The 22,732-nt window shown below is 32.1% G+C and overlaps 1 protein-coding gene and 1 long non-coding RNA gene across 3 annotated transcripts in view; one reads left to right on the top strand and one right to left on the bottom strand.

Annotated features, from left to right (window-relative positions):
* The window catches only part of LOC126817310 (unconventional myosin-Ie), a 49,002-nt gene that overhangs the window by 5,499 nt on the left and 20,771 nt on the right, over positions 1-22,732 (bottom strand). Inside the window, exons 5-29 of one of the 2 annotated variants that reach the window (XM_050544167.2) lie at positions 21,832-21,919; positions 21,226-21,315; positions 20,967-21,044; positions 20,683-20,767; positions 20,092-20,195; positions 19,283-19,415; positions 18,316-18,512; positions 16,298-16,465; positions 15,737-15,907; positions 15,318-15,398; positions 14,358-14,443; positions 13,686-13,767; positions 12,407-12,513; positions 11,588-11,686; positions 10,799-10,943; positions 10,423-10,537; positions 9,879-10,048; positions 8,942-9,001; positions 7,121-7,206; positions 5,723-5,872; positions 4,819-4,967; positions 4,250-4,450; positions 3,640-3,823; positions 1,827-1,862; positions 69-250 (exon numbers count right to left, since the gene is read on the bottom strand). In XM_050544167.2, the coding sequence (XP_050400124.1) occupies positions 69-250; positions 1,827-1,862; positions 3,640-3,823; positions 4,250-4,450; positions 4,819-4,967; positions 5,723-5,872; positions 7,121-7,206; positions 8,942-9,001; positions 9,879-10,048; positions 10,423-10,537; positions 10,799-10,943; positions 11,588-11,686; positions 12,407-12,513; positions 13,686-13,767; positions 14,358-14,443; positions 15,318-15,398; positions 15,737-15,907; positions 16,298-16,465; positions 18,316-18,512; positions 19,283-19,415; positions 20,092-20,195; positions 20,683-20,767; positions 20,967-21,044; positions 21,226-21,315; positions 21,832-21,919 (3,047 nt within the window). The remainder of the gene's footprint in view (positions 1-68; positions 251-1,826; positions 1,863-3,639; positions 3,824-4,249; positions 4,451-4,818; positions 4,968-5,722; positions 5,873-7,120; positions 7,207-8,941; positions 9,002-9,878; positions 10,049-10,422; positions 10,538-10,798; positions 10,944-11,587; positions 11,687-12,406; positions 12,514-13,685; positions 13,768-14,357; positions 14,444-15,317; positions 15,399-15,736; positions 15,908-16,297; positions 16,466-18,315; positions 18,513-19,282; positions 19,416-20,091; positions 20,196-20,682; positions 20,768-20,966; positions 21,045-21,225; positions 21,316-21,831; positions 21,920-22,732) is intronic. The other variant, XM_050544168.2, reaches the window with a different exon arrangement.
* Positions 699-9,328, top strand: LOC126817311 (uncharacterized). Its single transcript, XR_007678968.1, has 2 exons — positions 699-784; positions 8,885-9,328. It is a non-coding gene; the product is annotated as an uncharacterized LOC126817311 (long non-coding RNA).

Raw genomic sequence — 22,732 nt, 5'->3', positions numbered from 1 at the left:
GTACAGATATGCATGTTCAGTAAATGTTATGATATTGTGTAACATTAAAAGTAATCTCAATATCTTACCTTCTCTGACTATGTCTATAATCTCCCCCTCATTAAAACTAAGTTCATCTGTATCCTGGGCATCATAAGCAAATAAACACTTAGCTTGTGGTAAGGTTGGTTTAGGTTTAATACTTGGTTTAGGTTTTGGTCGTCCTGCACCTGGATTGGGTTTTTTCTTACCTTGATTCTGTCTTTGCATTCTGTAAAACATGGATAGTCACCTAATTATTTTGTACCAAATCTGATAAATTTAAGACAGAATAATTATATTCAATCTGGGAAATTTAAGAGAGAATAATGTTATTGTACCAAACCTGGTAAATTTAAGAGCGAATAATGCTATTGTACCAAATCTGGTAAATTAAGAGAAAATAATGATATTGTACCAAATCTGGTAAATTCAAGAGAGAATAATTATATTGTACATAATCTGGAGAAGACAATTGAAATAAAAAGAGTAATTAAAAATCATTAATCCCTCAGTAGTCTTGTGCTAAATTTGCCAATAATAACATACAAAATAAAACTTGTTAGTTAAATAATATCATTAATATATTCTATAAATGTTTAACTATTTAATACATGTGCCAGGTAGTCTTTTTACTAAGGAAAAGTTTCATAAAAAACATCAAAAGTACAGGAAATAATTAAAATAATTATAAATAGTATAAATTAGACCTGAATGTGTAAAGCTGAATTAGGAAATGATTACTCTACATGGAGTTATTTTTAAAGTAGGTATTTATTCCTTTTTCTGGAAAAACTTAATCCCTTGACTGGCTTCATACCAATTTTCATGAGGACTAGAAGAATCCACTCAAATGTTAAGGTCATCTTTTTGGGACGAGTCTATATCAGACTAATGTATTACAATTTTACCTAAGTTTGTTCCTAACTCCTTCTTTTATGCATTCAGGGCTTGATATTTTCATTACTACACATCATAAGTAAATTGTGTAACTAGTGTTAATTAAAAGTGGGAGTAGCTTCAAGCAAATCAATACATGTGTATTAAATGGTTTTTCTAGACATCTTGCTTTCCATTAGATATATTTTGACATTTAATCAAATTGTTGATTGTTTGAGGCTACTCCCATTTAAATAAACAAGATGTGCTGAATATGTTTGTTGAAAATATTATAAAAAATAGTGCACATAAAAACATTAATAAATGCATTCATGCTCACATGCTTGATTTTATTTATAAAACTCACTCAGGCATCACAAATATCAAAGTTAAAAAGCGTTTAATTTCATGCTTAAAATATTTTAAAAATTTAACAGATTTCTCATGCATACAGTATTACAGAGTATACTGATATTAGAACCAGCTAGTTTTCAGTTTCAGACTTTTACTAAATAAGCTCTACTAAAACCACATACCCATTCTTAGTGAGCACACATCACATACATTCATCTTTATATATCATTCTTACATGGGATAAATTAAAACTACTGGTTTCATCAATTCAAAATATCTCAACAAGATTATTATTGACATTTTGTGATTATGATTGCTTTCAAAGTAGAAGACGAATATTTGCTGCCTTCAACATAAAAATAATTTCAATGATCGAAGGCTCTCGGCAAAAAATCATTTCCGCACAGAGAACTTGCAAAATTCTTATTTGAAATAGGATTACTGTAATCATATAAATAGGGATAATATTTAATTTTGCTAAAAAATGGCACATGCACTGCACTCCCTTTTACAAGGTATAATTTTCTGGATGCACTATGAAAACATAAATGACACACAACACTCTAACAACTTACTCCTTGTTATAAGTCTCTATGATGTTAGTATGATGCCTTAAACAAAGAGTTATATATTATAGATATAAGAATTAGATTTAGTTAGTAGACAGATATATATTTATACTGAAACACAATTAAACACACTACGGATTATTGTAAGTCTGAATGCAACAACATCTGATTACAATTGATACCAAATGAGAATGTTTTCACAATCGTTTAAATGCACCACATATCAATTTGCTCAAACAAAAAGGAAATGCCGAAAATTGTGATTTTATAATGCAGAAATGGGGTACAAAATGTGGCTTTTAAAAAGCTAGGGGTCAGTACAATTCCTGCAGAAGGCAAGTTTGAACAACACCAAGAACGGTTCAAGGGTTGAATGCTATCACACTACCAACCAGAGATAATTGGCTGATAGCTTTCAGTTAAAAGGGTCAACTAGACATCAGACAAAGCCTGGAGCGCAACGCCTGACAACACTACGACAAGGTTGGCAAATTATCAGGCCACATCTGCATAATCGCACACTGTTAGCTTTCTATACGGTTGCTGCTTTGATGTGTCCACCGGAGTTCATTAGTGCTAACACTGTTCATCGTCAAGTTTGCTCTGTCGCATTGCGTGCCATACATTGGACCAATTCTGACTCAAATTAGACCTTTAGTCAACTTATTTTGATCTCCTTGTTATTTTGATTTATTTGTATCGGTAAATATCAAGTCTACAAACATGGCAAAAATCATATTTCAACTGTATTATGTCTGGCCAGCACTTCCAGTCAAATCAGTGGTGTGTTTTCATTGTATCTCAATATATTATATCTAATTGTGAAAATATATTGAGATCAATTATTTATTCTTTCTGAATGTCTCTCATGCTGTCTGCAATGTGGGACCGTGAAAAGAACCTCAATGATTCACAAGTGAGAAACGATAAATATTAAACATCATAGAATTAATATAAACTCCTAAACATTTACAAACAGCATGTTAAGTTTCTTGGAAAAAGGTCAGAGAGGAAATGATTGCATGCCATGCCAATCACAAACTTAAAGGTACATTATAGATTAGATAAAGAGCTGGCAGTTCTCACTACAATAGTTAAAAACTAGATAATGTAAAGGAAATTTGCTGAAAATTTCAATCAAATTGATCCACTCTGAACCGAGAATTTAGCAATGGAATTTTAGGCCTAGCCTCGATCATCATTACTAAAGTCGGTACGATAAAATACATGGTCTCGATTATCCATTTTCTGATTTAATCATCAATGAGTGTGAGCAGCAGATCGGATTCTAATCCAGTAAATATTGTAGGCTAGCGATGACATCGAGAGTTGATTATGGTCTGGATAAGTTAATCAATGTCTTAATTAATAATTTAGATAACATTTTAGGCCTAAAGAAAAACCTGCAATAGGCAGATTTAGCTCTTACATAACGTATGTTTAAACCAGGATAAACATACATTTAAAGTTACATCAAAATCGGATAAAAGTTGTGACCTCCAGAGTGTCCACAAGCTAAATCACAATTACGTACAATCAGGGGCCATAATCAATGAAGTTATGTTCTGATAAGTGCTTATATCAAAAGGAACCGAAATCCTTGGGATATAAACCTATATTTCAAGTTCCGTCAAAATCGGATAAAAATTGTGACCTGTAGAATGTCCACAAACAAAATGTGGGCGTATAAAAATTGTAGAAAATAATCAATGCCCCGAAATAATCAAAGATAACAGATTCAATAAATCTCCTCCATTTTTTCCTTAATCTGGTATCTAATCGATGTCTGCAAGATAAATATACATTAGAGTTATCTTACCCTGCAACTCCAGCTTCAGGCGTTGATAAATATTCATTATTATTGTTTAAAACAGCTTGATTGATTTTTTTCGCTAGTTTCTGTGCTCCTTCACGTGGTAATGATGGTGCCTTGTCAGATGTACTGGATCTGGAATGTTGCTTTACTAATTTATTCTGAATATCTTTACTTGTTTGTCTTTGCACTAGAATAATAAATATACAAAACATGGGTATATTATATATATTGATAATCAGAGATAATGAATCAGACGTCACTCACGCACAATTGCTGACTTGGTGTAAAAAATAATATTCAGATTACATCATCATCTTGAAGTCAAGGTAAAATGGTCCAAAACTTAATTTCAAGAATAATATTGCCTTGACCATTGTGGACAATTATACTTCAGATATATCACAACTGTTGCAGTATCTATTAAAATTATCCAATGAAATTGTTCATTTTATCATGAGCTAATGGGCTGCCATAGTTTAAAAAGATATTGTCACTGAGTTTTAACTAAAAAAGATTAAGAATACCACTATAATGGAGGTGCAGCATCACATGCATCCGACACTGTCAAATATACAAATACAAATTAAATCTTCCATGTCAGTCAAGTACTTACTCTGATTTCGTGATGGAGGATGAGATGTTGGTGGAGGGGGTACTTGACCATGGGGTACAGCAGGTGCTGGACGTGATGGAGCAGGGCCTCGTGGTGCTGGTCCTCGTCTACTTGATGTAATACCTTGTGGCGGAGGTATTCCAGGTCTTTTATTAGCTGGCCGTCTGGCGGCTCCATTACTTACATTTTTACGCCCAGGTCCTGTTAATTATACACACTTAATAAAAAAACATAAAACTAAACCACATTTCATCAACAAATAGAATAGGGTTTTACAGTAAACGTACATGTATTCTTGATTTTAGCTTGATTTCAATCACTTTTACAATATTTTTATTTACTGAAGCATGAAAGATATAACAAGTTCTAAAACTTTTTTTTTTCAGATTCATTTATTTATCATTGAATCCCACTTACTGGATAATAATTCTCCTAAGAATTTTTTCTGATATTCTTTTAAAATATTTTTTGGAATTTTTTGGTTCTCACGAAAACAACCACCATAATAAATGAAGAAAACTTATTAAAAAAACAGAATATAATATTTGAAATATAATAATATGACTTACTAGAATCTTTAGGTAACCCTGATCCTATAGATACAGTTAGAACTTTAGATGATGGCTTTAATATTGCTGTATCTCCTGAACCTCGTATAAACTTCACAGTTCGACTTCCTCCACCTCCCCATCCTTCTTTCTTTACACTAAACTCTAAACTATTAATAGACAACAGATTAGTTGTAATAAATAAATGTATCTTTAAACTCTCGATGCCATCATTAGCCTGCGATATTTAGTGGATTTGAATACATTTTGTGATGGATAATTTAACGTAAAACTAGATAATCAAGACTTGGTATTTCATCGCACTAAAGTAAGTAATGACGTTCGAGGCTAGCCTAAAATTGAATCGCTAACATCTCGGTTCAGAGTGAAGCAATTTGACTGGAATTTTCAGCATACTCTGTTTTCATTATCTATTTTTTAACTATTATAGCGAAACCTGTCAGCTCTTTATCTAATCTTACCTAATGTTCCTTTAATGTACGTATCATGGACATTGTATTGCAGATTATTGAAAATAACTAAAATATAACAATTTACAACTTAAGAGTCTTTTTGTAATAAGACTGACCAATTTTTGTTGTACTGCCAATTGTTAAAAAGTTATCTGAACATTTAAACAGCTTTTCTGGTTAAAATGTCATTTCCAATAACAAAGAAGTTATGATTAAGTTTGATTTTTTCAAAGATCTGTCTTCTTATTCCATCGGTCATAAACAAATAGGACATTATTTTATGTAATCCTGATACAGTTTTTCATATCATGTAGATGACTTTCCTTACTAGTCCGGAAAGTGCAAACTTTATTTCTGTCAAATGGAAACAGGGCTTACGAGATTAAACTTCAGATATTTTGGTCTAATGTATGGGTTACAGTTCTTGATGAGAGTTATTAATATATACATACCTATCTGAGAAGTTTAATGGTATCGTTTTACCCGTTCTATCTTTATATTTACGAGATAAAACTGTGAGAAATTCAGTTTTAAACACAGACTCTAAGAAACTACTGTATTCATTGACTACATTTAATATAAAGAAGTCATCTTGTAGGGTACTGAAAGAAGATAAAGTTGTGTTTTTTATAATTTTTATAAAATCATACAGTTTGCCAAAATTCCATGCATCGAAAGACATACTGTTCTATTTTCTTGACAATCTGGTAAATGAGTATAACAGGTACTGTTTCTTCCTAGTGACACACCAAATGACGGACAATATTAAGAAATGTATACACAGGTCTGACTTCTAATAAAGGTGAATTGAGTGGACAAGTAGTTTAACATTTGCATTTTAAATCACGATATCTGTAATACTTGCACTATTTCAGAGAAATGCGTAAAGCAAGTTATTGAAAAACATATACAGTAATTAATTTCCAAAAAGACTAATTCTGTTTTGAGTGGACATTAAAATATCTCACTGTTAACCTCTCTTTGCACTTTTACAGATATTAAATGTCAAACATAAATATCAAAGAGAGTAGCGAAATTCTAAATCCCTCAAGAAAGACTTTGGACTTAAAAGTTAGACTGGCTGTGCATTTGTTTACTAAGTCATAGCTAACCTGTCATATTGTATTAATGACTAATGAAACAAGATATTGGATTTAGCAGTCATTAAAAGCATTGAACTCACAGTAGAACCTCTTGATTAAGATATGTCAATACTAACCTCAATTTGCAAACTTGTAATGTCTAATAAATCATAAAAAATATTGATTTGTCCAACAAACAATTTACACAACACGTAATTAGCTAATAATCAGAACAAATGAGGTATTCTTTTTGGACACAAGGATCTATATTAAAACCAATAATACAGACATATATCTTTGTACTGTTAGTTAATTCTCACTGATCTAAAATATAACAATACCAGCGGTTCCCAGGCAAGATACGCCCACATTTTGCAAGAGATGGATAGAGAACAACCTAAAAACAAAAGCGTTTTTGTTTTTTTTGTACAATCCGGGGTCATAATCCATGAAGTTATGGTCCGATACATGCCAATATCAAAAGGAACCGAGATCTTTGGGAGATAGACCTATATTTCATGTTTGGTCAAAATGGACGGACAGACGTCCGGTTGGACAGGGGCGACGGCATAATACGTCCACATGAAAATGTGGGCGTATAAAAATCGTCTTCATTAGCCCAGTTGGTGCAGAAAAGTAGGACGTCAAACCCTATTTTATTCCATTTCATAATAATAAAATATTTTATTCTAGGGCACAAATAATAATGCCAACTGAATAAAAGATTTACGTTTCTAGATTTAAAACAAAATAAAGTATTGAACAAACCTGAGAGAAACAGAAGAGATTTGATCAATAGGTATCTGTCTTTTAACAACCAACTTCTTTAATCCTTTCTCTGGTCCTTTCTTTATCTATAATATAATTACAAATATACTAAAAGTTACAGACCATTACTACTATCTAACTAAGCAAAATATATTCCTTACAATTACTTTCTGTATAAAAAGACATACATATATAACTCAGAACTTTACTTTTGATTGTAGCTGAAGGCTCTTTGAAGGACATAGAATATATTTTTGCTTAACGAAATTTAAAACCTAAAAATAGCAAAGCAATGATTATACACCCACCAGATTGTTTGTAATAGATTGTTATGGGGTAAAAATATTTCCCAAAGCTGTGGAGAATTTCTCTTTGATAGGGGTAATAAACCAGCAAAAGTTAGACCCTGAATTTAATTTTGACTTGAAGAATACTTCCAGCTGGTCCAAAGATAGGTTGCCAGGCAATGAAACATAACCCACAGCAGCTAAGTCATCCAGGGAGTCAACAAGGGTTGTCGCATATTTTTTCTTTTGTCAGAAACGAAAACATTTACAACACACTAAAATCTGATTACGAGTAACAACCCATTTGGCTTCTAGTTCTGCCTTATTCTAACATTTAGCATACAAAAAATTTAATATCAGTTGCTATAATTATCGAAAATTGTTGAAAATCAATAGGATTCTTCGTCTCATGACTTTAAACACTGTATGTAAAGTCAATTGGATATTAACTGTAGCATCTAGAGGGTTCATCAGCTATTTCAATGTGATCAAGGGCTACAACTCTGTATTTGTCAGAAATCGTTGAAAATCAATAGGATTCTTTGTCTCATGACCTTAAACACTGTGTATAAATTTTAAGTCAATCAGATATTAACTTTAGCATCTAGAGTGTCCACAAGATATTTCAAAGTGCTCAAGGGCCATATAACTGGCAGTAATTATCAGAAACCAATGAAAATCATTGCCTTAAACCCTGTTTATAAATTCAAAGTCAATCAGATATTAAATTTAGCCTCCAAAGCGTCCACAAGATATTTCCAAGTGATTAAGGGCCATAACTCTGGCAGTAATTATCGTAAATCATTGAAAATCAATAGGCTACTTCGTCTCATGACCGTAAACACTGTATATAAATTTAAAATATGACAACATTTCAATGTGAGTGTATAAAAAATTGTTTTCGACAACTTTGACCTGTAGCATGACTATCAGGTTTCCGTGAAAGGGTCAATAACTCGACATAATTTTGTGTGAATTTGAAATTACACTTTATGACTAGATGCAAATTCACATAAAAAAAGCTCTTACTTTTACAGCACATACAAGGCTTGGGCGGAAGCAGCAAAAACTTTGCAAAAGGTTGCTGCATGAATCCCAAGTTTGAAAAAAAATCTAAAAACTACTGTGGATGGATGGATGGACAGACATGGGTGATGACAATCTACTCCTACATATGTAGCGACTTGCACACTTCAATTCTATTGCTGTGTTGCCGAAACTTTTAAAAAGATAAGACCTGATCTTGATTTGGGTTAAGTCTAAAAATGTTGATTTAATGGAATTGTATGTGTTGGTTTGCTTTGTCGGACGAAATCACTCATTATTGATAACACCGAAATATAAATCTAATTGTATCTTGTCTTATGTCTAATCAAAATGACACATCAAGATAAACTTTAAATCTAATAGGCTAACCCCTTGAATGATAATGTTATTTCACATGTGTATATTACAGCTGTTCTATTTTCTATTCCAGGTGTGTCCTTCAAGGGGAGATAACAAGCAAATTAATCACTATTGAAGGCTAACTTACCAGTTCTAAACCAATCAACACCAGATTCTTTCCCGTTAATAATAAGTCACGCTTCACACTCTGTAATAAAATTATACCCATGTGATACATGTACTACATATTTAAGATACGATGAACTAAAATTCCACTGATCTATGCTGCTCCCTATGTAAATGTTACACTTTACTCTTCTAATTTTCTAGTCAACATTTCTCTGAAGTTCAACTTTCCACCATTTTACGGTAGCACTATCGCCAGTTACAAGTCTTTTTTATTGTAGAATGACGTCAAGATACTATACCGCCATCTTTATGTTTAGTGGAATCTGATGGGCCTGATTGAATCCAAGCCAGGAGGTTATCTAGTGATATTTTTAATTTGGATTTTCAATAAATGTTAAATAATCAATCTGAGTACATGTTAGTGTGGATTAGGCTGTGAGAAATTTGACATATTTCAAAATCAGACAAATCATGCATAGTTATATTTCAGCTGAAAAATCCTTCTAACATAATTTCATTTATTTAAATTATTATCATTTGGCATCTCATTTCAAAACAATTTCTACGTAATTAATTTTTACTACTAACAAAAAAACCATTTTCATTTAGTGTGGAACATAGGGTTACATTATTTGATGTAGATTTATTTCTAGTGAATCCAGTGTTTATTAATTTAAAGCAGCTTTGTGTCATGGTTTTGGTGCCCCATCGCAAATTGCAAAAAATCACGCAGTTCCAATGCGGTTTTCAATGCTCAAAAAATGTCAAACATATACCGTGGGTCAGATATGCTACAAGTTGACTCTAGCATGTTCCACACAGCCCAATATTACCGAGCGGCACTGGGAGGGGCCCCCCACCCCCCTCTCCCCACACACACATATAAATATTGTTTTTTGGGGGCCCAGAAAATCCAGGGTCAACGTGCCCCTGATTTAAAGTGGGTTTTATCTCACCTTGAATCTTCTGTCATATTTAGTAACAGAATCTGCAAACTCTATCCTTTCTCTCTTACCAACAAGAGCACGTAACTCTGGTGCATCATCCAAACCAATATAGTCACCAACAAAATTACGATTCAAACTGAATCTTCTTCGCTCCTTCTTATTCATTAGAATATCAGATGCTAAAATATAAATCAGACATGACATATTAAACAAATAATGAATCATGAAATTTATATTTGTCAACTTACTACTTTAGGGGCTTTGTAGAAAGTTAGATATCATAATAAGCTATTCACATAGAAAATGTGAATCAAGCTGGAAAACAAATGAAATAAATAAAAGAATGAAATAATGTTCAATCTTACAGAACAACTTTGAGACACAATGTTATTTAGTCACTAAGTACTGTGCACTTAATTTCATCTGGTGGAGTTCACCATTTCATTTAATACAATTATGGTAATTTATGTTTCATTTACTGAACAAGCAAATGTTACTCAATATGAGTGCAGACTTCACTTTTAACATCTGCAAGGCAAAAATATAAACTTACCTTCTTCCCTAAGTTTAAAATACTGTTTCCAGGCAAAATGTTTTCTGTAAGCCTTTTGTATAACACGAGCAAATTTATCATACTTTCTCTCTCTCATTTCTTCTAATAAAAACAGCTAATGAAAAAAATATAATATATAAATATATCAATTTTATCTTCATTTATATATTCTTTTGTATTAACTGTAAATTGATATTTGTACTCCATGCGATGGAGACAGTACTATACATATTTTATCTTTTTAAAATAATAGTATTCACACCATACAAAACTATCGCTTAATCATTATTTACTTTTCTACAATAATTATCTTAGTACTTTTTTAATTGGAGTATTAATATCTATGATGTAGGTAAATAAATTGACAATAACTTACAGATTCAGGATTTTTAACAAAAACTTTTGTTCTTCCCATCTGAAACTGATCTGGATCCATGTTAACAGAGTTCATGAGATGTTTTATACCTTGTTTAGGATCACCGTGCCATTCTGGATATGTTTCAGGTGTAAGGATATTATATCTGTAAAAACATAAATCTCATTAGGAAAACAGTAGTTATGATCAACAAGTGTATTGTGAAAACCATAATTATTGGAGATGAATATGTTTAATCTATAGACAATAGCCTAATGTTGTAAGAATGTGATAATGGCCAAGTTAAAAACCTGCACAATGTGTAGGTTAGATGTAATAAAAATTATTCTAGTGAAACAACCCATGAAGTAATTACCAGAAATAATTAGAGCATCCACAAGATTTTTCAAATTGATCAGTGGAAAAATTAGACCATCCACAAGATTTTTCAGGACTTCCAAATTGATCAAAGGTGAAAATTCTGACAGTAATTATCGGAAATTGTTGAAAATCAATAAACTTGTTCAACTCATAAACTTAAACACTGTGTATAAATTTCAAGTCAATCAGAAGATAATCTTAGCCTTTAGGGCACACACATGATTTTCAAATGGATCAAGGGCGATTACTCTAACATATAATTATTTTAAAAAGTTGAAAATAATTAACCTCTTTAGTCTTAATCTCATGAATATAAATATATATTGCATAATAATTGAACTTTAGGCTCTGTTGCTAGTAGTCGATAGATGCGTGGAATGGGGTGACGACAATATTTCGATGTAGGTGCATAAAAATCAATAACCTCACCTCTTTAAGAATTTCCTAAATTCTCTTCTAAATGCAAAACCAGCTCTTCTTACTCGGATATTCTCTTTTAATCCTAAATATTCCACTTGATGTTTCACTCTATATTAATATAAGATAAATAGAATACAACAGTTTATTAAACTAAGTAAGAACCTTTAGATTAAAACAAGAAAGAGCAATAATTAAAGAGGAACTACCATTTGGAAGATTATTGCTGAGCGTTTTTCATTTCTGATTTGGTGTATTTTGACTATACTGTTATAGTCCAAAATAAATAAGCCAATCAAGCACTCAGATACAACAAGTTAGTATATTCAAGGAGCTTTCCATCACTTTGCAAATGACATTACTTTATGTGGGTTAGTGCATGGATTTCTGGTCATCGTATAGAGGTGAATTGAAATGAAATGGGGTTAAATGTCCTAGTGAATTCAGACCTACCACAGTCTGTGGTGATTTTAAATACATCCATCTAAAATCAACCATGATCAAAGTAACAATTCACATTTAATATTAACAATATGTATAACCAGAAGTATAATTATAGAAAATTTAAGACCTTAATTATTCAAATTCCTCATTATAATTTTAAGTAATGGCCATTTAAAGTTTACATTAGTTTCTTTTGATTTCACATGGCCATCTTGATGTGGAAAGTATAAAAAAAAATTAATAATTCTATCTTTATTGTACAAGCAAACCCAATCTTCATAAAAGTTTGTTTACTTAATTAAATAATAACCCACTATATATTTTTGAAATTGGGGAAGTAACTCAACAATCTGTCATTTTGGTTGATATATGTATGGAGAAAATTACCTGCTGTCCTCCCAATCTCTGGCTTTCTTTGTTTCATTAGGTTTAATACAACGAATATAATGTGGTGTACATTTCATCAGTGTTACAACTAATTTATTTGCCTGAGTCTGAAAATATTTTCATCAATTATTCATACAATTTAGTTTAAGAATTTATTTTCAACTTCAGCTTTCAGTAGAGAGCAATGTTTAATTTACCTCTGATTTAATCAAATATTTCAAGTTATTCTAAGGTAAAATATAACACAAATAACAGCAAATATTGTACAAAATTGGACATGCTCAAGAGACATACAGTAGAATCTGTATGAGCAGCCACTCCTAGTCAGCGACAACTCCTTGTCAACGGTCATGATAAATTCCCCCCCCGTAAAAATTCTATTGTTTCATCTCTTTAATCAACAGTCACTCCTCTAACGTGGCCAACGGTCACTATTTTACTAATAAATGTAACAAAACAGCGCCCATTCAACGGCCATTGTTGAATGATACCATCTTGTCGTTCTTCGTAAAAACCCCGCTAATCCTGTGATTAATAGTTAATTAACTGGACCCCCCCCCCCCCCCGATCAGGTAAAAAGAAATGTGAAAATAACAATAAACACGGGATTATCTGTTAATTAATCTTTTGTTTTATTAAACGACAAACCGTAACATTATTTGATACTGATTGAATAAACTAAAAGTACCGACGAAGTCGAGTTTTGTTAATATCATCTAGTATCTCTTATCCATTGCCACTTTGTTGCTAGACAGACGTTTTAGCGCCTCCTATAATATTTCATGCAGAGTTACACCCCCAGATAATAGGTAACAAATTCAGCGATGTTTTTTTTTTTGTTCATGTGCTTTTTTGATAAAATAAAATTAATTCATGGATTTTCTTCGAATTATTACCGAATGCATCATGGTAGACAGTAGTATCGATATTGATACAAAATGACACGTTTACAGAAGTTATGTCAGAGATTTGAGTCAAAGAATTTTCATTCCAAGCAAGTTTCAGTGACGGCCAAATTTATTGATGCAAGTATTGATGTTTGCTTCCAAACACTGAGATTTTATTAAGAGGCCACTCCCGTTAAGCGGTCAGTCCTGAAAATTTCCTTGAGTGGCTGCTTAATACAGATTCTACTGTACAAAGACCTCAGTAACTAATATAAACTGTTTGCCTGCTATAAATAAAAAATTATTACCAACGTCATTGTGTATCGGTTTGACAAGTTCGTTTTTTCGTGGAATAGCACCACTTTAGTGCAAGTATTTAATTTATAAATTACCTTTATTTTAGAACTAGCTGTTGTGGGACGACCTTTGGTTGTAGAAGAAACATCTTCAGGAAATAAATCAGCTATAAACTCACTAAAAATAAACATATGTAAAAAAATACTATAAATATGTCACATAAAAACAGGTAAAACACTGAAAATTACAAAGATTAGTGAACAGGCTTAGATTTATCTTAAAAGATCACCATTTTAGATGAAAAGAACATGGCTGCAAGTTAACAAGACTGAGGCTGCCAGTTAAACAAGACTACTGCTAGTTAACAAGAATATTTCAAGTTAACAAGACTAAGGCTGTAAGTTAACAAGACTGAGGCTGTCTGTTAACATCACTGAGACTGCAAGTTAACAATAACAATCAACTGTGGCTGCCAGTTAACATCCCTGAGACTGCCAGTTAACATCACTGAGGTTGCAAGTTAACATCAGTCTCAAATAAAATGGATGATTATCTCTTGTGATGTATCGATGAAGGTTGTCGTTTTTATCAAGCAAAGATTGATAAAGCATAGTACAGTGATAGATACATGTATACATAAAAGGTAACAATGACAACAATATTATACAATGGAAGTGCAAAGGAGTGGTTTTCAGGAAAGAGTAAAATTGAATTTTATCTCCAAATTTCTAAATGATATGCCACAAGTAGATATTTACATAACTTACTTGGTACTACCCTGCATGAGTTGTATAAGATCTGAAAATAAAACATCCCTATTTCTCTCACAGAAACCATCTGATGTATATGTTACCTACAAAACAAATTGACATTGTATGATTACTGTAAATACACTAGGCATTATTATTTGGTTGTATAGATAATACATCACTTCATCCATTGTTTGTATTTTACTATCAACTGGACTTATAGAAATGAGAGAGAGATAAATGGGGTTTAATGTAAACTCGACACAAACTAGGTCATATCGGGACTAACAAATGGTTCAATTTTATTTCTATAATTTGCTTGCGCGTGGGGGTCTTTAGCAGTGGGAGGAAACCGGAGGACCCAGAGAAAACCCAAGAGGTTGGACAGGCGACCCTAATCCTTGTCGCGTACAACCAGGGATTCGAAATCACGGCAGTTGACTCAATGACAGACCTTATGATACAGCACGCACGTGCTAACCATTCGACCATCCACCCCACCCCCCCAAGACTTATAGAAACAAAATCAAATCTATGAAAAAAAAAACCCTATGTATCATAATTGACAGCCAATCATGTGACCCAATCTAGATGATCATGTCAAGAAGCATATTAAGATTAAAAGTTAGGCTGGTAGTTTATGTTATCAACAAGATGTAATTAGAAAACAAACAAATGGTTGAATGCAAATTGTAAACCCCACCTCTGAGGTATAGCGACAGACGTCGATTTAGATGAATAATTATTCAAATTATGTGGAAATGAAATGAAATGGGATTTAATGTCCTAATTTCTGCTCCATTTGGCAAATGAAGAAAGGAATATGAAGTGTACTGTGAGGAAAATTTTACTAGGACATCAGCTCTATATGAGACCTACGCTTCAAACTGTCAATGGTTCTTTTACGTGCACACCATTGCATCCAAACAGCTAGACAATGTTAACCTTACCAAATTGAAAAAGAGTAGTTTGACTTACTTTGCCTGCATAATGATGTATAATAAAGCCACAGTTCGAACCCTGATAATGATTGTGAGTACCGACAGCACCTTGTAATTTCTGTTAAAACAAAATTAATTGACATAGATAACAAATTTTATAATTTCTGTTCATGAAATAAATATTTGTTTGCATATCAAACATTTTATAGGCCATTGTAATTATTATCATATCGGACAGGAACGCTTATTTATTGATCATCATATAATGCAAGTATGCTTATTAACGGGGGTACATAATATGATTTTCTTTGGGGGTGGTCTGTGAATCTGGACTAACATATTTAACAATCTTTAATTCTAATTATCAGGAGTGCTTAAGATGATTTTCCTTGGGGTGGGGATAGGGTGGTCTGTGAATTTGGACTAGCTCATTTAACACCCATTTAATTTACTCACCTCAAGAAATTTACTATCTGCTCCCTCTGACACAGCATGCATGGTGGCACAGACATCATCCAGTACACACATAATACCTGGTGGTTTCTTTTCTTCTATTAAATCACATACTATCTTATTATTAAAATACTCTATAGGTGTCCACTTTATACCTTCTTGTACATACTCTTCCTATAATATAAATACACCAAATATAGCAAAACCTTAAATATAACACAGCATGACATTATGTAATCTAATTAATATTATTTATTATAATTGTGTAGTGATAGCGCAAGGTAAAGCACACAAACAACTGACTATCTATACTAATTAAATAAAATTGGTAAATGGGAAGTTAATCTGTCAGTCGCTTTACTTTTCAATCACAAGTCAATAATGTCAGATATCTAGAATTGATAAATATGAGTACTGACACATGAATTGACATTACTTACAATAAAAAAAAACATGACATGCAAATTCAATGAGCAAAATTGCTATGGAAACTCTGCTGGAGCAGAATGTCAGAGGTCATAAGGAGAACAAACTGTTAACAAAATGTTTGAAATATGGACTTACTTGTTCAGCTTTCAAAGTTAATTCTATAAAAATCTGCTGTAATTTCTCATTAACATAATTAATACAAAACTGCTCAAAACCATTTCTTTGGAATATTTCAAAACCATAGATATCTAAAATTCCTACATTCACTTCTTCTTTATCTTTCTGCATGGCACTATTTACAGACTGTAAAACAATTCAAATTCTTTATTAAAATTTTATCAAATGACAGAGGTAGGATAACAAACAGTTGCCATCAAAGATAGACAAACATTTTGCAAGAGATGGACAGAAAACAAGCTTTAAAAAAAGTGATTTTTCATACAATTAGGGACCATAACCCAGAAAGTTAGGGTCCGATGCGCACAAGTATTGAAAGGAACCCAGACCTTTGGGATATAAACAAATATTTTAAGTTTCATTAAAATCTGATAAAAATTGTGACCTCTAGAGGGTCCAAAACCTTGGTATTGCATACTTTTACACTATTTGCATAAGGAGAGCGACTATCTTGTCAGGCAGTTTCGGTCCGATTCTCCCAAAATTTGAAATCAATTGTCATTATGGTGTAACAGCGATATATTTAAACGTTTTTTTTTTAAATTGGATAGAAATTGTGACCTCTAAAGGGTTTCACAAGCTAAAAATGTGATTGTTCGTACAATCTGGGACCATAATCCAAGAAGTTACCGTCCGATATGATATGAGTGAATATCGAAAGGAACCAAGCAAGATCTTTGGGATATAAATATATATTTTAGGTTTCATCGAAATCAAATCAAAATTGTAACGTTTGGAGGGGCCACAACCTTTGCATTACATAATTTTACACTATTTTGGAATGAGGAGCGGCCATTTTTTCGGTCAGTTTCGCTTAGATTTTCACAAAATTCAAACTCAATCTTTACTATGGTTGAACAATGTCATATTTTAACTTTTTTTTAAAATCGCAAAAAATTGTGACCTCTAGTCGATCCACTAATTAAAACGCAATATATTTGAACAGCTTTTGAAATTGGATAAATATTTTGAACTCTAGAGGGTCCAACAAGCCAAAAATCACAATTTTTCGTACAATCAGGGTCCATAATCCAGTAAGTTACAGTCCAATCTGTGCGAATATGAAGAAAAGAAATAAAGATCTTTGGGATATAAACAAACATTTTAAGTTTCATCAAAAACAAATCTTGTTATTACATACTTTTACAATATTTGCGTATGAGGAGCGGCCATTTTGTTGGGCAATTTTGGTCTGATTTTCACGAAATTTGAATTAACCAGTCATTATGGTGTCAAAGTGATACATTTGAACAGTTTTTAAAATCAGATAAAAATTGTGACCTCTAGATGGTCATCAAGCTAAAGTGTAAAAGTGATATATTTGAACAGTTTTTAAAATCAGATAAAAATTGTGACCTCTAGATGGTCATCAAGCTAAAAAACACAATTTTTCGTACAATCAGGGGCCATAATCTATGTAGTTATATTCCGATATGCGCGAATATCAAAATGAATCAAGATTTTTTGATTTTTCATCAAAATCGGAAAAAAATTGTGACCTCTAGAGTTTGGGTCATAAACATACTTTTTAAGTTTCATCAAAACCGGAAAAAAATTGTGACCTCTAGAGTTTCCACAAGCTAAAAATGTGATTTTCTGTACAATCAGGGGCAATGGCCCTTAATCCAGGAAGTTACAGTCCAATATACACAAATATCAAAAGGAACCAAGATATTTAGGAGATAAATCTATATTTTTCGTCAAAATTAGATAAAAATTTTGACCTATAGAGTGTCCACAAACAAAATGTGAACGGACGGACAGACAGACAGGGGCGACGACAAAAAAAGAGAGATAAATCTGTCAAAATCTAAAGACCAGTTGCTGGATAATTTATCAAAGGCATGCCATTCATGTTTCTTAAACGCGCCATTCATGTTTTATACAGAAGTGTAAGAGTCAGTCATATACAGCTCTAAATAGCATAAACGAAACGTAAAAGAATTTTGAATAATTAATAATAAAATACTACTTACTGTAACAAGATAATCAAAAACACGAGCATATAGAACTTTAGCTAAAGCATCTCTGGTATATTCTGCTTGTTCCTTATTTAATTTCATAGCTATAGATTCAGATTTACCTCCCCATTTACTGTCCATGACTCTACCCGTTAATTTATCACGTAACAATTCTTGATCTATTCCAAATAGAAATGCTGGGAACGGTAAAACTATAATAAACAAATATTAACATATATATATAAATATAGCATTGGCATTTCAATAATGGTATATAAGGTACAAAATCATTGTAGACTGTTTTCTTAACCCTTGTCTCGAATTATCCGAATTATTCCAGTATCAGCACGAGTCCTCAATACACGGCACCCAGAATATTAAGGGTTTACCGATTCTATTTATTTTCAGTTGTTTTAATAGAGGTAAATAGAGTTAACTTCCCATTTTCGATAGGTGGTGTCTAGGTTAGTGCTAAATAATAAGGCCAGATAAATTTTTCATCATAGATCACAAGATGTAAACAGTAACCTCTCCCCCAAATTATTAAACCTAACCTACAATCTCGCCATGCAACAATCACATGCCCTAACCTTATTTACACCTCAATGACCTTGACAAAAATTGAGCAGATTTAGTCGTCATTCTTGTTGTTTTGTTTACATTTTTTCAGTAATTTTCTGAAGATTTTTGGGACTTATTTAGTGATAATAGCAGCTTCTTTTTTCGACTAATTCCCCCCAAAAATTTTCAGATTTGTTCTGTGTATAGCTATTCATACCACTAAGCCCAAGCTTAAAAGATGTAAGCCATGTGTATTAATAATGGTCAAAAGATGCATTATGAGCTCTCTTGTACATCTTTGTGAAATTGATGTACATCTTCCTGAAACTGATGTACATGTACCTCGAAGGTAGTTAATTGCAACGGATAGTCCCAATTTTTTTAATTCATTTAAAAAGTTATATGTATATTATATACTTACATTCATCATCTGATACTACAGCATAATTTCCATCTTCTGTAAAACTTATATTACCTAGATGTAATATACCTGCTGCTATAGACATTATATCCATCTGTGTAGTATCTGGTATACCTATAACCTGCATAGCTCTCTATAATATATAAATAGTTTAAAACTTCATCAATACCACGAGAGGTGTACTGCTTATGTGTTTATTGATCTTAAACTATTGCTTATTGTCTTAAACAAAGCCCAAACACTTAATAAAGGGGATACTCGATTGACAGTTCTGGAATTAAATTCTCTCAATTCTAAAAATAGTGTCGATTGAGTGAAAAGGAGAATTTCGGAGTACAACCAATCATGACAGCTGAAACATATTTGTTACTTAAAATACGTCACGATTCTATTCACACCACCTCATCTGTCGGGACTGGCAGAACTATGACAGGGCTGAATTCCATATCACTTGATTGCAATTCTGGCAATTCGGGACATTCCGGACTGACAATCAAGCACCCCGGATGAGTATTAGTTTAAGATATATATCATATCACACAGGTTGCACATAATATCCCTTACAAAGAGAACTTACTTCCTGATTATTCCTACCTCCAATCATCTTTACATAACTACAGTCCATAACATATAGTTATTGGTTCAAAAGAGTTCAATGTATAAGTAACATTATGTTGCCGACCGTGATTAATACGAAGATATCTTTCTATGTACAGCAAAGCCAGGTTTTTATAATCAGAGGACAATGGATATTGATGTGATTATTCTGCTGCTTTTAGTTGCCTTTAATGAAATATTTACATAATTACCAGTGTATCCTGAAATTCTTTACTATCATCTGTACCTTCTACATCATAGGTAGCGGATTGATTTAAATAATAATAATACTCTGGTGTTGTAACTCCAAGATTCTCTGTAATGATATCAATATAGGATTTAATCACAGGACAGTTATGTAGTTTTTAAAAATATCACAAGCATTGGTAGCTTAACATTTTTCTCTCAGAAACAAGAACAATCTATCATCAAGGAATGGATGGAGCTAACTCATATATTTAAATTCCCATGCTTCCTTATTTTAACATAACTGGGCATCTTCTGAAGAGCAATTGCAAAGTGTTGAAAGATTTTTATTTTGAAACCAAAATTGGAAGTTTTGATAGAGAACATCTATCAACATAAATCATTGGATAAGAGTATGTAATGACTATAAATAGCTACAATTGTAGTACAACATAAAACCTTTTTATCATAAATCACAGAGACAATCAACCATTTTCAACAGACATATTATTGCCTAAACAAAGGTTTGTTAATCCATTTAAAACGTGTCTATTTGAACAAACTTTAATCTACCAAATTTCAAAGCTATGAAATAAATGAATAAAAATATTTCCAACCTTTCATTTCACTTGTTGCACCAGCACACAATTGATAAAATATATGAAAACCTCTTTCTTTAATATTCTGACTAACAACTCTAGACTGGAAATAAATTTTAAAAGATTTAACTGTTAGTGTAAATAGTCATGCTGATAATCCAAAACTGTATGTCCAACCCATAATCGGTGGTTGTCAAATTGACCAATCATTAATTTTAATGACATTTACGGTAAATGTGGCGCTATAAAAATATGTCAAAGCCCAAATGCATTCTTTGTCATAATCTCAACAATATATTTACCTTTTCTAATAAAAAATTTGATATTTTCCCACCATCCGGCTCACCACCTCTACTGAACTGAATTTCTACATATTTACCCTGAAACAAAATATAAATCTTAATAAAGTCAAGAGAATTGATGTTAAATAATTTTTGTAAATCCTATAAAATAAATATTTATTTCTTCACAAAATTGAAATGGTCCAGAATTATTGTAGGATACATCAAAGAAATATTAAATATCACTTGTAAAACTAATTTATATATATATTAAACTTACAAATCTACTTGAATTATTATTTCTAACTGTTTTGGCATTACCAAAAGCTTCTAATAAAGGATTTGATTCTAATATAATATCTTTTACTCTCTGAAAATAAAAACAAAAACAATATTTGATACAGTTAAGCAATAGATGAAAAGATCGTTGTATGAAACGTCTAATATGGACAGATGTCAGTTTTATTTGTTTTTCTTAAAAATTGAAGACTTTATGCTTGTCTGAAGTTTTACCGTTTAAATATGGGACTTTCCGGTACTTCGATTTTGGTCAACTTTTAGGATGTCTTTCAGTACACCCAACTCTACCAGAAACCATGAAAACACATTTTCTTGCAATTGCTTGGGGATTGGCCTCACTTTTTTCATAAATTGACTGATCTATTGAAAAACCTGGCATTTACCCTCAAAATTTAGGGACTCTTCGGTACTTCAATTTTGGTAAACTACCAGAAACCATCCAAAAACCTTTTCTTGCAATTTTTTTAGGGTTTGACACCTTTTTTTTCATAAACTGACTGGTCTATTTGCCTATATTTTACTTATGAATGAATTAATGAAATGTGGGTTAACGTCCTACATTTCTACCTTTCGCTTAACAACTTACCTGTACTAAAGGACCACCACCGGAAACTTTAGCTATATATGCCATGATATACTTAGCTGCCACTGTTTTACCAGCTCCACTCTCACCACTAAAACAAGTAACATTAATCAATTATTCTACCAGTTTGAAACAGGTTGCCAGGCAACAAAATATATGCCCAACCAACAGTCAAATCGTCCATTTTGTTAATAACTAAACAACTCATACAAACTTCTTTGATTTGTAAAAAATTATCTTTTATCTTTAATTTGTCGTTTTATCCATCTATAATGTGCAAGGCCAATTAGAACTAAGCAAGGTCTCTCAGTTGGCTTGCTGATTTATCAACTGGGTGTCTTACAACTCTCCATTGAAAATGTGGCTTGTGATTGTCAATGGAATCATGTATTTGGATCAATGGTCAATAGGACATAAAAAAAATATGAATTTATTTTGTATATAATCAGTTGAGAAACTAAAACAATCATTTATTGCCATGTTCTAATTTGGATTTTGATCAATCAAAAGAAGAAAGATAGGTTGCCAGGCAACGAAACATATGCCCAAAGCAGCTAAATCGTCCGGGCAGTCAACAAGAGTTGTCACATATTTTTACTTTTTCAGTAATGAAACATTTATAATACACTAAAATCTGATTAAGAGTAACAACTCATTAAGTAATTATCAGAAAATCAATAGAATTTGTTTGGTTTTTATAAATTTCTGCCCCATGCTAACGTTTAGTATACGAAATATTTAATATCATGGATTTAGCTGTTCAAGTTATCAAAATTCATTGAAAATCAATATACTTGTTCGTTTCAAGACCTTAAACTCTGTGTATCAATCTGAAGTCAATCGGATGATAACATAAGCCTCTAGAGCGTCACAAGATTTTTCAAAGTAATCAAGGGCCATAACT

The sequence above is a fragment of the Patella vulgata genome, chromosome 4 (genome assembly GCF_932274485.2).
Source record: "Patella vulgata chromosome 4, xgPatVulg1.2, whole genome shotgun sequence".
Classification (NCBI taxonomy): domain Eukaryota; kingdom Metazoa; phylum Mollusca; class Gastropoda; family Patellidae; genus Patella; species Patella vulgata.
This window is presented reverse-complemented; position numbering and strand designations above follow the sequence as displayed.